The sequence below is a fragment of the Anolis carolinensis genome, chromosome 5 (assembly GCF_035594765.1).
Source record: "Anolis carolinensis isolate JA03-04 chromosome 5, rAnoCar3.1.pri, whole genome shotgun sequence".
NCBI classification, from domain to species: Eukaryota; Metazoa; Chordata; class Lepidosauria; order Squamata; family Dactyloidae; genus Anolis; species Anolis carolinensis.
Window position 1 is genome coordinate 80428220 of NC_085845.1, and position 13665 is coordinate 80441884.

The 13665-nt window shown below is 41.2% G+C and overlaps 1 protein-coding gene across 6 annotated transcripts in view; it reads left to right on the plus strand.

Annotated features, from left to right (window-relative positions):
- The window catches only part of apbb2 (amyloid beta precursor protein binding family B member 2), a 247718-nt gene that overhangs the window by 98191 nt on the left and 135862 nt on the right, over positions 1-13665 (plus strand). For 3 of the 6 annotated variants that reach the window (XM_062981652.1, XM_062981656.1, XM_062981653.1), the window contains exon 3: positions 12003-12114. In XM_062981652.1, coding sequence (XP_062837722.1) covers positions 12069-12114 — 46 coding nt within the window. In that variant the 5' untranslated portion in view covers positions 12003-12068. Of the gene's footprint in view, positions 1-11189; positions 11286-12002; positions 12123-13665 lie in introns of those variants that run through there. The other 3 variants (XM_062981654.1, XM_062981655.1, XM_062981657.1) reach the window with 3 other exon arrangements.

Consider the following 13665-nt stretch of genomic DNA (forward strand, 5'->3'; position numbering starts at 1 on the left):
GGAACAGTAGTAAGTCATGTCACGTATTTAATTAGTGTCAAATTGGCAGGCAGTTTTTACAAAACACTGCACAGTAGGAATAATAGAAATCAAGCGACACACATGCTGGAGTAATCACATTGCAGAGGTAAAAGAGTTCTTCAAAAGGTGTATTTTTATAGAAAAATGCATTGATTTCATCTAACCAGGAGCCCTGGTGGCGAAGTGTGTTAAAGCACTGAGCTGCTGAACTTGCAGACCAAAAGGCGGCAGGTTCAAATCCCGGGAGCGGAGTGAGCGCCCACTATTAGCTCCAGCTTCTGCCAACCTAGCACTTCGAAAACATGCCAATATGAGTAGATCAATAGGTACCGCTCCGGCGGGAAGGTAAAGGCGTCCATGCAGTCATGCCAGCCACATGACCTTGGAGGTGTCTATAGACAACGCCGGCTCTTCGGCTTAGAAATGGAGATGAGCACCAACCCCCAGAGCCAGACATGACTGGACTTAACGTCAGGGGAAACCTTTACCTTTTTTAAAACTTTGTTATATTTTTGTGGATGCAAATAGGAAGTTGACCCATTTTCCAGAAGAATATAGGTATACAGTGTTCCCTCGCTACTTTGCGGTTCACTTATTGTGGATTCACTGTTTCGTGGTTTTACAATAATCTCTAAAAGACTATTATAAATCATAAAAAATTACAATTTACAGTCCAAAGAAGGGAGGAAGGAGAAGTCAAAGGGAGAGAAAAGGCACCCTAGCACAACAGGAGGAGAAGGAGGCGATTTATCAACACACAATTGGTTGATAAAGACTTAATTGTGTATAACTACTAAAATAATGTATAAATATTAAAATAAAGATAGTGTCCCTACTTCGCAGATTTTCACTTATTGCGGGTGATCCTGGAACGTAACTCCTGCGATAAGTGAGGGAACACTGTATATACATTGTGTGGAGCCTCTGGACAAGTGCAGCCTACATATATGGTGTATATACACGAAGATTTATGGCTTCAGACACAGACAAGTGTTTTGAAAGATAGATGTAGTGATATAAAAGGCCCAGAGAATTACTGAATCGTTGAGACTTTTGTCTTGCCTGTACATGCTTAAAAAGGCATGTTTGTCCCAGTGTGTGGAAACAGTCTTTGGATTTGGTATAGAGAGAGATTAATTTTTCATTACAGTGTGAGACCTGGAGTTGCTCCCAGGTTCCAGAAAGACTCTGCACAATAGGCAGCAGATACTCCAGTTCAGTTGTTTGTATTTCTCCTCCAAGGTGAGAAGAAAATCGGTATGAGTGTATTCTTGACTTTTTTCCCTTAGAAAAATTGCAGGGTAATGTCCAGGCAGGTCTTTAAACAACATTCCAGACATCTCAGCCTACCACTGCTGGCAACTAATAATGATAAAATGTCTGTGTTCTAAAATTGTTCTCTGAAATGCTGTAAAGTTAATTTAATAATATTCAGGGCACGTCTGGATATTTTCTTCAAAAAACATGTTTTTTCTGTCAGTATGACCGACAGAAACGTAACAGCATTTTTAGCTTTTGCAATATTAGTAACAATCCTCAGTTGGTTTTCCTAGTCAATGTTTACCTGAGTTTCTAGTAAAGAAGTAAAGTACATTTTACTGTATCTTTTGTCAAATTCACTATATAGTACATCAGGAAAAACATAAAAATCCTTCACATTCTGTGCTGTATTTGGCTTACGGTGAACTTTTTAAAACTACACAAAGTATTAGAAATTATCTGATTTCTCTTCCAATTTATAACCAGAGGTATTTTTGGCACTCTATTCAGAGGCTAATTGTAAATATTTTATTGGTAACTGAGTGTATAATTTATTTTTCCAATTTAGTTGTTGTCCAAGCTAATCAGAGGAACATAAAAAGGTCATAAAAGCTCTCTCTATTTTCCTATTTAAGAAGTGTTTGAATTGATTGAATGAATTAATAAAGGTCTACATGATTTTAAGTCTGAATACAAATACTTAGATCAGGTACGGGCAAACTAAGGCCCAGGGGCCAGATTCGGCCCCCTGGATGCTTAAGTCCTTACTTTCCTTGTCCTCTTGACATAAGGACATGGTAGCCTACCGCATCCTTATGCAAAGAAGATGAGGGAGGGAGGCACGCAGCAGCTGAGAACCCTCTGGAGCCCTCTCAGCCACCGTGTGTCTCGCCCTCAGCATAAGAATGGTACAAGATTCTCCCATCCTTACATCCCGGCAGGATTACTGCAACGCACTCTACGTGGGGCTGCCTTTGAAGACGGCCCGGAAGCTCCAGCTGGTGCAGCGGGCGGCAGCCAGGTTAATAACGGGAGCGGCTTACAGGGAGCGTACAACCCCCCTGCTAAGCCAGCTCCACTGGCTGCCGATATGCTACCGAGCCCAATTCAAAGTGCTGGTTTTGACCTACAAAGCCCTAAACGGTTCTGGTCCTGCCTATCTATCCGAACGTATCTCCTCATATGAGCCCGTTAGAACCTTAAGATCTTCCGGGGAGGCCCTGCTCTCGATCCCACCTGCCTCGCAGGCGCGGCTGGTGGGGATGAGGGACAGGGCCTTCTCGGTGGTGGCTCCTCGGCTGTGGAACTCCCTCTCCAGCGATATCCGGCAAACCCCATCCCTCCTGGGATTTAGAAGAAAACTAAAAACTTGGCTCTGCGCCCAGGCATTCAGCGAATAAGCTCATTGGCTGTTGTAATTGGGTCGCAAATCTGTAATTGTAGCAGTAGTGAATGACTGAGGATGGTGCAATATCACTACTTTGCAGCATTTTAATTTTTGTATACTTTTTATCATATTTTTATCATGTTTTTATCATGTTTTAATTGTTTTGTTTTTATAGTATATTTGTTGCTGGCCCTCGTGGCAGAATGTAAGCCGCTCTGAGTCCTCTCGGGGAGAAGGGCGGGGTATAAATGCATGTAATAAATAAATAAATAATGTCAGGAGAACGGCTTGAGGAAGGCATGTGGCGGCTGAGAGCCCTCCGGAGTACTCTCAGTCATCTCCTGTCTTGCCCTCCTCCTTGCATAATGCCAAGAGGACAGCCCAAAGATTGGGGGAGGAGGATTGGGGCAGTTGCCACATGTCTTGCCTTTCTCCCAGCATAAGGATGGGGTGAGCAGCCCCGTCCATATGCTGGAAGAACAACCTGAGGATGACGGCTGCCCTGCCCTTTCCTGGTCCTCCACACCCAGCGTGTGTCCGGTTTCCATACCTCCTGGCCTGACTCTCCTGGCCGGGCCCGCAATGTGCCCCCAAGGCAAAAAAGTTTGCCCATGCCTGACTTAGATGAAAACACTTTCTAAACTGTTGCTTTCACTATCCTAGCCTATGGCTTGGCTACCATTTGAGAATACGATTTCTTTCCATACGATTCTCACTAAGTTCGGTGTTCTTGTTAAGATGGCCTTTCTGTTGCTCTATTGCGTATACAGAAGTTCTATTCTTAGTTGTGTGTGTGTGTATATATGTATGTATATATATGTGTATGTATATATATGTGTATGTATATATATGTGTGTGTATGTGTGTGTGTGTGTGTGTGTGTGTGTGTGTGTGTGTATATATATATATATATATATATATATATATATATATATATATCCCTTTCCATTTACAGGATGGGGAAAAAACAACATCCTGGGAAGTAGCCCTTCTAAATCAGACCAAAGCATCTTGTTTCCCACAGTATTCCCAACTTGGGAAACTCATAAGTAGGATGTGGGTTGTTGTTGTTCTGCGGTCAAGTCCACTTCAACTTATGGTGTCCATGTGAAACAGAGACAGCCATATCACCCTATCATCAACAGCCCTGTGTCAATTTTGCAGACTCAAGGACATGGCTTTATTGATGGAGTCTAGCCATCTGTAAGGCGCTTTTCCTCTTTTCCTATTGCTTTCTACCTTTTCAAGCATTATTATATTTTCTAATGTGTTGTGTCTTCTCATGATGTCCAAGTATGACAGTAATCATTCCAAGTCTGCTATTTTCTGCTAGTAGCAGTGTAATTTGCATATCTTAAATTTTCTCCCAATTTTCACACCTGTTTTCTTTTCTTTTAATCCATCTTTACTTATGATGAATTTAACATACAAATTAAACAAATGGGGTGATAAAATGAAGCCTTACCTGATTCTTTGCAAACTGGAAACCACTTTTTGTCTCCATATTTTGTCCTGATGGTTGCCTCTTGTGCTGCGTTCATGTTTACTTCAGAACATATAATTTCTTTAGGGCGATCTACAGTTTTAAATGATCTACCTAATCAAAGACTTTGCTATAATCTAAAAAGCACAACTAATTTTTCTGAAATTCATTGGTTTACTCCATAATCCAACATATGTTTGCAATATGATCCCTATCTTTTTTCCCTTCCTGAACCCAACTTGAGCATTTTGCAGTTCTTGCTACAACAAGGGAGGAGAGAAGCAACAAAGGGATAGTATATGGATAGTTGTTATGTGTATCATTCAGTAGGTCAAATAACTATATGAGTTATTTCAGTTGATGCTGAACATCTATAACTGTAACATCACCCAGTGGCATAGATTGGCCACCACTTCCTGCATGTGATGAGTATGCACACTCATTCATAGAGACACACAGATATACACTATCTTGTTTGATACTGTATTTTATCACACAATAGTTGCAACCCCCCCCCCCCTTTGAGGAAATAAGAGCATTTGTTCTGCCTAGTGAGGCCTGTGTGCTTCTATTTGTGATCATATGTTTGTTCATATGATAGGGTTGTGTTTTCTTAAAAAGAATAATTGCTTCATATGTTCCTGTTACATTTTATATCTGTTTATTTTTACTTCTGTTTTTTCCCAGTTGCTTGTGAGCTTCTTTGATCTGATAAGTGGAGTTATAATTCTGATATAAATATGTGGCAAAGAGGCTTTTCATTTTGCATAGAAAAAGTCTTTATATTTGAAAGATTAGTTATTTAAGTAAGTCAAGTTTTATTTGAAATCCGATTTACTAACCTTGTTACTTTTTGTTTAGAAATATAAATTATCACTTTAAAAAAAATAACTCCTTTTTGTGTACATGAAATGGTGGGGGGAAACGTTCTGTTTCCTGGCTGAAAAAGTGGTTTTTCCACACATTAAAAACCTTTTTGGGAAGAGCAACAATTGATGAACATGGTGTGTAGTTTTCACATAGTATTGTTTGTTCTAGGAAATTATTCTGCACAGAAATACACATGGGTTTTTTGTGAGAATTGTGGGGTATTGTACGAAAACCGGTTTCCTGACAACCACTTATTTTTTTCCCTTGCAGTATTTCTGTCCCCTTATAAACAATACCAAGCTTAGAACAAAGAGCTTTTGCACAAAATCCAGCAATTCTGTGCGGAAACAGCACTTTTACCCCAAATCCCACAATTCACATGCAAAAAATGCCACATGTGTTGCTGTGAGATTTCCGGGCTGTATGGCCACATCAGGAGAGAATGCTTCTGGAACATGTCCAAACAGCCCAAAAAACTCACAGCAACCCAGTGATTCCAGCAATGAAAGCCTTCAACAATACAATGCCTCATGTAGTTCTGCACAGAATAATTTTCTGAAATACTTTGGGCATGTGAGAAAGAAGAACTGTGCAGAAATCTCTGTTTTCTCCACATTAGGAAGGTATCCTATATACTCATGTATAAGACTAGAAATTTTGGTCACAAATCCAACTTTGAAACCCGAGTCATCTAACTGGCAAATCCTTCCCAGCGTCTAAGGATGCTTACATGCTGGCTGTGAGTGCGGCTCCGCCAGAAGTTGAAAGACGTTGTGTGATGGGCTGCATGCCCATCTGTCTCTCAACTGGCTGGCAAGTGTCCTAGGATGCTTAAATTGGTAAATGTGATGAGGTCCTAAACAGAACATAGGAAAATGGCTGATGCTGCTCCCAGAGAATTATTGGCCATGGAGACGAATGAAAAATGATCCCATACATTTTGGGTTTGGTTGGAGGAAATTGGAGTGCCAGGATGTACTGTTAATGTTTGGCTATAATAGTAAATATCCTCGCCTTGGAACTTAGATTTATTATGACATAATCACACCAGATTATACTATCTTTATTCCCATTGCCATACATGCATATGTAAGTGGGCTGTGGCGCAGGCTGGAGAGCAGCTGCGATGAATCACTGCAATGAATCACTCTGACCAGGAGGCCATGAGTTCGGGGCCCGCTCGGAGCCATATTTGTCTTGTCTTTGTTCTATGTTAAAAGGCATTGAATGTTTGCCTATATGTGTAATGTGATCCGCCCTGAGTCCCCTTCGGGGTGAGAAGGGCGGTATATAAATGCTGTAAATAAATAAACAAATAAATATGTATATATGTATGTATGTATGTATATGTGTGTCACAAGTAAATTTGGAAAGTGGGAAAACTGTTGATATGATAAGTGAAGTAGTTAATTGTAAAGTAGCTTCAGTTTTATAATGCTTCCTAGTTACATACTAGATAATGTACATTGGGCCAAATCCAATTTAATTTCATCTCACTGGAATGAATGGAACTTCATTCGATCAGGGTATCGGGTGGCAACCTGTGCTTGATGGGTTGGCACTCCCCCTGAGGGCGCAGAGCCGCAGTTTGGTGGTCCTCCTGGATTCAGTGCTGATGCCTGATGCTCAGGTTTCGGGGGTGGCCAGGAGGGCCTTTGCACAGCTAAAACTTGTGCGCCAGCACCTCGAGAAGTCAGACATGGCTATGGTGGTCCATGCCTTGGTTACATCCAGACTGGATTATTGCAATGCTCTCTACGAGGGGCAGCCCTTGAAAATGGTCCGGAAACTTCAGCAGGTTCAAAGATCAGTAGCCAGGCTTCTAACTAGAGCTAACTATACGGAGCACACAATGCCCCTACTAAAGCAGCTCCACTGGCTACCAATAAGCTGCCAGTCCCAATTCAAGGTGCAGGTGATGACCTATAAAGCCCTATACAGCTCGGGCCCTGGCTATTTTTGTGACCACATCTTCCCTTACGAACCAGTGTGGCCTCTAAGATCTTCTGGGGAGGACCTCTTCTCGCTCCTGTCACCATCACAAGCGCGGCTGGTGGGGATGAGGGAGTGGGCCTTTTTGGTGGTGGCTCCCCAGATCTGAAACACCCTTCCCAGAGAGATCAGGCAAGCCCCTACTTTGTACTCTTTCCGCAAGGACCTGAAAACTTTGTGGTTCCAGCAAGTTTTCGAGCAGGATTAGTCCTAGGCCCCCTCTGGTTGTTAGCTAGGACCCTGTTCTGCACTTTATTCACTTCCCGACCCTATGATATCCTTTTGCACTAGTTTGCCTAGCACTTTATAGTTGGTCATGCCCACCCTGAAGCCCTGGTTATTATATTTTCGTCCCGTTGATAGAGCATATTTTAACCGGATTTTAATTTTTGTGACTGTTTTGAATTGTTTGTTCTTTGTTCTTTATTGTTTTTACTATGTTTAATTTGTTGTATGGTTTCTTTTTGGCAATTGAATGTTTTGCCATGTTGTAAACCGCTCTGAGTTCTCTCGAGGAGATAGGGTAGTATATAAATAAAGTTATATTTATTTCATAGCCAATACTAATTCAGGTCTCATGATTTGCATTACTGTTGTTTGAGGCTAAGGTTGGATTTAGGTATTTCTTCCAACTTACTTTTTACCCCTTTCCCCAGCTTTGAAGGAGGGTGGAAGAAATCCAGAAAATGTGGCAGTGTAGTGATATGGTGTTGTTCCATGAGAAGCGCCTTTTGTTTTGCTGTAGGTGTGTAGGAGGAGGCTAAACTTTGTGAGCCTTCATATTGGGTCATGTGAGATATTTTACAGAGAATTCAGTATGTGGAGGATCCTATTTTAAGACAGCTGTTAAGACTTTGAACCAGGCATCTTTTGTTTGCTGATTGAGCCCACAATTGTTTTTGAAGAGAAATCTTTTAAGATCTCCCTATCAAATATATGTGGCTGGCTATTCTAGTGACTAGAGCTGAATATCAGGAGAGGCCTTGACTGTAGGAAGAAAAGATGGGTGTTCATGCTGGCCTTTGTTCTCTCTTCTTTAATAAAACAGAGGAAGTGTGCCAAACATAGAGACACCAGTCAGCAGATTGACAGGGTGTAGCAATTTAGCTGCATCAAATTCTCCAGAGACTTTGACTCTGCCTACTTTAGACTGGATAAGATCCTTTTATTGTATTAAGAACTTTAGTAGAAGACTAGGTTTATAGCATGTCTGCTTTTCCTCTGTCTAAAGAAGTGGTGATATATTTCTGTGTAAAACTCCATAATGCAAACCTAATAACTATTTTTTCATCTGTACTTTGGGAAATAAAAATAAAAGGTAAAAAGAGGCATCCTCTTTGATGCTCATGATCCAGAGGACCATTGATTTATTGACATATTTATTTAACTCCTATCTGAATTTGGTCGGCTTTGTTCCCTTCTAAACTTTATATACCCAACAATTTGCATCCATGCTTTGAAAATGGCAGAAAGAGTATGCTTTTTGCTGGTAACGAGAGCGCACAATGTAGTGGTCTTATCATGACGCTGAATGGAAAAAAAGATGACTGCACCAATTGGATGCCTATGGGGTACTATCATTCCCTTGTATAATCCAGACATAACAACATGATTCCCAGTTTCATAGAATCATAGAATCATAGAGTTGGAAGAGACCTCACAGGCCATCCAGTCCAACCCCCTGCAAGAAGCAGGAAATTCTCATTCAAAGCACCTAGTTGTAAGTCAGAGAATTGTTGCTGTTGTTGTTGCATACCTTTAAGTTGTATCTAACTTACAGCAACACAAAGCAAATTTATCATAGGGGTTTCTTGTGAAGAGTTTCAAACTTTGTCTTTCTGCTGGACAAAAGCATAGTTTCAGAACTGAGATGACATTGGTCGACTTGGTGGATGATCTACGAAGAGAATCAGATAGGGAGAGTGTGTCCCTGCTTGTTTTCCTTGACCTTTCAGCAGTGTTCGATACCATCGACCATGATATCCTTCTGGGCTGGATCACCAGAATGGAGCTTGGAGGCACTGTTTTATAGTGGCTACAGTGCTTCCTGGAGGGCTGGTCCCAGATAGTGGCGCTGGGGGACTCCTGTTTGACCCCCTGCCCGGTGGCATGTGGGGTCCCTCAGGGTTCAATTCTCCCCCCCCCCCCACTGTTTCATATTTACATAAAACAGCTGGGAGAGATCATCTGGAGTTTTGGAGTTCGGTGTCAGATTTATGCAGATGACACCCAACTCTATTTATTTATTTATTTATTTATTTATTTATTTATTTACAGTATTTATATTCTGCCCTTCTCACCCCAAAGGGACTCAGGGAAGATCACATTATATACATATAGGGCAAACTTCTATGATTCTATGGCCACAGGGGGGAGCAGCTGCTTCATCATGCGATTTCCTGCTTCTTAGTGGGGGGTTGGACTGGATGGCCCATGAGGTCTCTTCCAACTCTACTATTCTATGATTCTATGATCCACTGTGACGGCACTTCCTCATTCCAACGTCGTAAATTAGTTAAATTTGCCTCCCCACTTTATAAGTAGTACCTTATTTCCTACTTGATAGATGCAACTATCTTTCGGGTTGCTAGGTCAGCAACGAGCAGAGGCTATTTTTTATTTTTTAATTGACGGGTGCTCACCCCGCCATGGGCTGGCCTCGAACTCATGACCCCATGGCCAGAGTGATTTATTGTAGCAGGCTGCTTACCAGCCTGCGCCACAGCCCAGCCCCAACTCTATTACTCATTTCCTCCTAAAGCCAAGGATGCCGTCCTGATCCTGAACCGGTGTCTGTTATCAGTAATGGACTGGATGAGGACAAACAAGTTGAAATTAAATCCAGACAAGACAGAGTTACTCCTGGTCAGCTGGAAGACAGACCAGGGTGTGGGATTACAGCCTATGTTGGATCTGTGTTCGTAGTCTGGGGGTGCTCCTGGACTCATTGCTGACCTTGGAACCTTAGGTGTTGATGGTGGCCAGGAGCGCCTTTGCATAGTTAAAACTTGTGTGCCAGCTGTACCCATACCTTGAGACACTAAATTTGGCCATGGTAGTCAACGCTTTAGTCACATCCTGTTTGGATTACTGCAACGCACTCTACATGGGGCTGCCTTTGAAAATAGTTTGGAAGCTTCAACTGGTTCAGAGATCGGCAGCCACATTGCTAACTGAAGCACCATATAGGGAGCGGACATCTCCCATGTTATGGCAGTTCCACTGGCTGCCGGTCCACTTCTGGGCTAAATACAAAGTGCTTGTTATTACCTCTAAAGCCCTAAATGGTTTTTGACATCCCGCATCCTCATTTATAAACCTGCTCGTACTCTGCGATCATTGGAGGGGGCCTCCTCTCAGTTCCATCCCCGTCTCAAGCATGGCTGGTGGGGACGAGAGAGGGGGCCTTCTTTGTGGTCCTTCCTTCCCTCTGAAACTCCCTCCCTAAAGAAATTAGAACAGCTCCCTCCTCTCCTTTAAGAAAGAATTAAAAGCCCATTTCCGTTTGTTGGCTTATGGAGAGGAAGATGAATAATAGCACTGATGCCATCTTAGTGGACCAAGTTGGCAATGACTAAGTTAATTTTATTGAAGAGCTATATTTTTATACAGATTTTAACTGTTCAGTACGATCAAGGATGCCTGATTAATTTATAACCTTTTTTCTAAAGTTGTTTTCTTTGTTTTAATTGTATGTGTAAATGTTTTTGTTTTTATTTTTATGGCATTGAATGTTTGTCATGTTTTTGTGTTATATTTTGAAGCCACCCTGAGTCCCTTTGGGAAGAGAGGTGCAGGTTAGAAATAAATTATTATTATTATTATTATTATTATTATTATTATTATTATTATTATTATTTTGCTCACCTTTGATGACTTATCACACTTTGGGACATTTAAATGAAAAATTGTTTTGTAAGCCCGTCTTTTGCCTAGAAAACAATGTCATTTTTATTGCGGCATATGCATGTATTTGACTAAGTTTTTGTGGGATCACCACTTGTGTGTATGTGTGTTAAGGGAAAAACACCTGGTCAATCACAATTCATAGTTGGGTAATTAGAACAATCAAGGATAACAAGCTAGAACCACTCCCTGAATGGGGTATAACTTGGGGAATGTTTGTAATGTTTTTTGGGACTTACCGAATCACTTGCTTCAGAACTTACTCGGAGTAAGTTCCTGGCTAAGAGCCTACTATGCTTGTCTCCTTGCACCATTGAAGAAGAAATCTCCAAAGAAGATGCATGAATTTAATGCAAAGAACTTTATGTGAGTTTGTTGCTCCAGATGGACTGAATTATTTTGAAGCTGGAAGTTTTTTGTGTTTGAAGCTGCTTGTTTAATTTTTTCTCCTTGACTCTGTTACTTAAGAGTAAACTTTGATTTTTCCATTTTCTTGGCTTGTATTTGCTCATTGTGGATGCACAAAAGGGTTGGTTAAGTCTGGACAGGACTGCACGCAGTTTATTTTTCCACAAACCCATAACAATTTTTTGGCCAATACTTTCCAAATTCGGAAAAATCTTGCAGGGTCTTGGCATTTCCTTGATGAGGTGTTTCAATGTGTCAGGGCACCTTTTCCTATTGACTACGAGAAACTTCCTGAGTATACCCATAGTCTTTTTTTTAAAAAAATTTTTGGGGAAGCACACAATGTTAGGTGAAGAAGACAAGGTGCAGTCTAGTGATTTGGCCACTGTTTAGAGAAAACCTGTCCTGATGTTGTGAAGCTCAGGTGAGCTAGTTTACCTTGAAATGATATATGCTTATCAGTGGAAGACAAGTAGAAACAGTAAATTTGCTTAGTATCAACAGCCCAACAGTTCATCTCTGCGGCTGGTGTGAATATGAATAATTTATAAACCCATCATCTAAAACCATGGAGAGGCTCATTAGCATTTTAATGAAAACAATATGGGCATTGTACTAAATCTTTGCATTCTGTTTTTCTTTTTTTTCTTCCGCTGCTTCCTTCTCTTCCTCCAGTAAAACAATTCTGCCGAGTCCTTTTGAAAACAGCTGACAGCAGGGGATAATGTGCTGACTGGCGCTATGGGCAGGCGATACCCAGGGGCTCACTATCGTCAAAGCAATTCATGTATGTATGTGAGTTCTCTTCCTTTTCCTCTATGTAAAAGTAGTACTGAACCCTTTCGCTTAACAGCTTTGACTTCTGCTTCTAATATGTTAACTCTCATTGTCCCTCACTGCTGTATAGGTACTGATTGAGCAATTCTGTGTTGCAGTTTCAGATTTCTGTAATGTTGATTTATTAATTTAATGATGATTTAAATAATTTCCATTGGTGAGAAAATAAAGGGTTTGTTGTGTACTAATAGTTAGTTTTGCTGCATTGATTACTTATGTTGACTTTTTTCCACAGATTAGATTGGGTACATCAGCTTTTTATATAATTTTAATCTTCCATGCATGCTCACTTTGCTGAGTCCTTTGCAATGTCTCTCCCCCAAATTGAGGGCCTCCAAAATATTCCCAGCACATTGATGGGCACATTGCCCAAAGAGAGGACAAAGATTTTTATTTTCAAATTCCTCTGCTAATATATATTTAGAAATAGTATACATACAAATATACATGGTGCTGTAGTGTGAAAGACATGACTGAGTGACCTGTGTGTCCTTTCAGCCTGCCTGCAAGTAGTCAAAGGGTTTATGAGCAACTTAAAGGCCTTGAGCTATTTCACACTGCACAATTACAGTGCTTTGATTCCACTTTAACTTCCATGGTTACATCCTGTCGAATCTTATCATTTGGAGAGAGATAGTGAGAGGGTTCATCCTAATAATAATAATAATAATAATAATAATAATATAATACACTTTATATATATATTCCGCTCTATCTCCTCGAGGGGTTTCAGAGTGGATTACAACATACACAGATAGGCAAACATTCAGTACCTTAATACAGTGGAATAACAATGACATATGAAAACACAGAGTGCCCCTGGTGGTGCAGCGGATTAAACTGCTGAACTTGCTGTCTGAAAGGTCCGCAGTTTGAATCCGGGGAGCGGGGTAAGTTCCTGATGTTAGCTCCAGCTTCTACCAACCTAGCAGTTTGAAAACATGCAAATGTGAGTAGATCAATAGATACTTCTCCAGTGGGAAGGTAACGACACTCCATGCAGTCATGACCTTGGAGGCATCTATGGACAACGCCGGCTATTCGGCTTAGAAATGGAGATGAGCATCACACCCTAGAGTTGGACACGACTGGACTTGATAGGTGTAAACCTTTATCTTTTACAAATACACAGAAGAAAGGTAAAGTCTTCCACTTTCATCTCTGGCTTTCTGGAGGCGGTGTTCAACTCTGGCCTTGGAGAGGTGCTCTTGTTCCATTTCCCAGATGAGGAGCCCGTTGTCCATAGACACTCCCTGGTCGTGTTGCCGGCATGACTGCATGGGTGCCTTTATTACCTTCCCACCAAAGTGGTACCTATTGATCTACTCATATTTGCATGTTTTCGAACTGCTAGGTTGTCAGGAGCTAGGGCTAACAGTGGGAGCTCACCCCAACCCACGGCTCGAACTGCCAACCTTTAGGTCATCAGATTTAACAGTTCAATGGTTTAACCCATTGCACCATCACGGCCCCAAATAGTTTGTAGCTCCATTCCACAAGA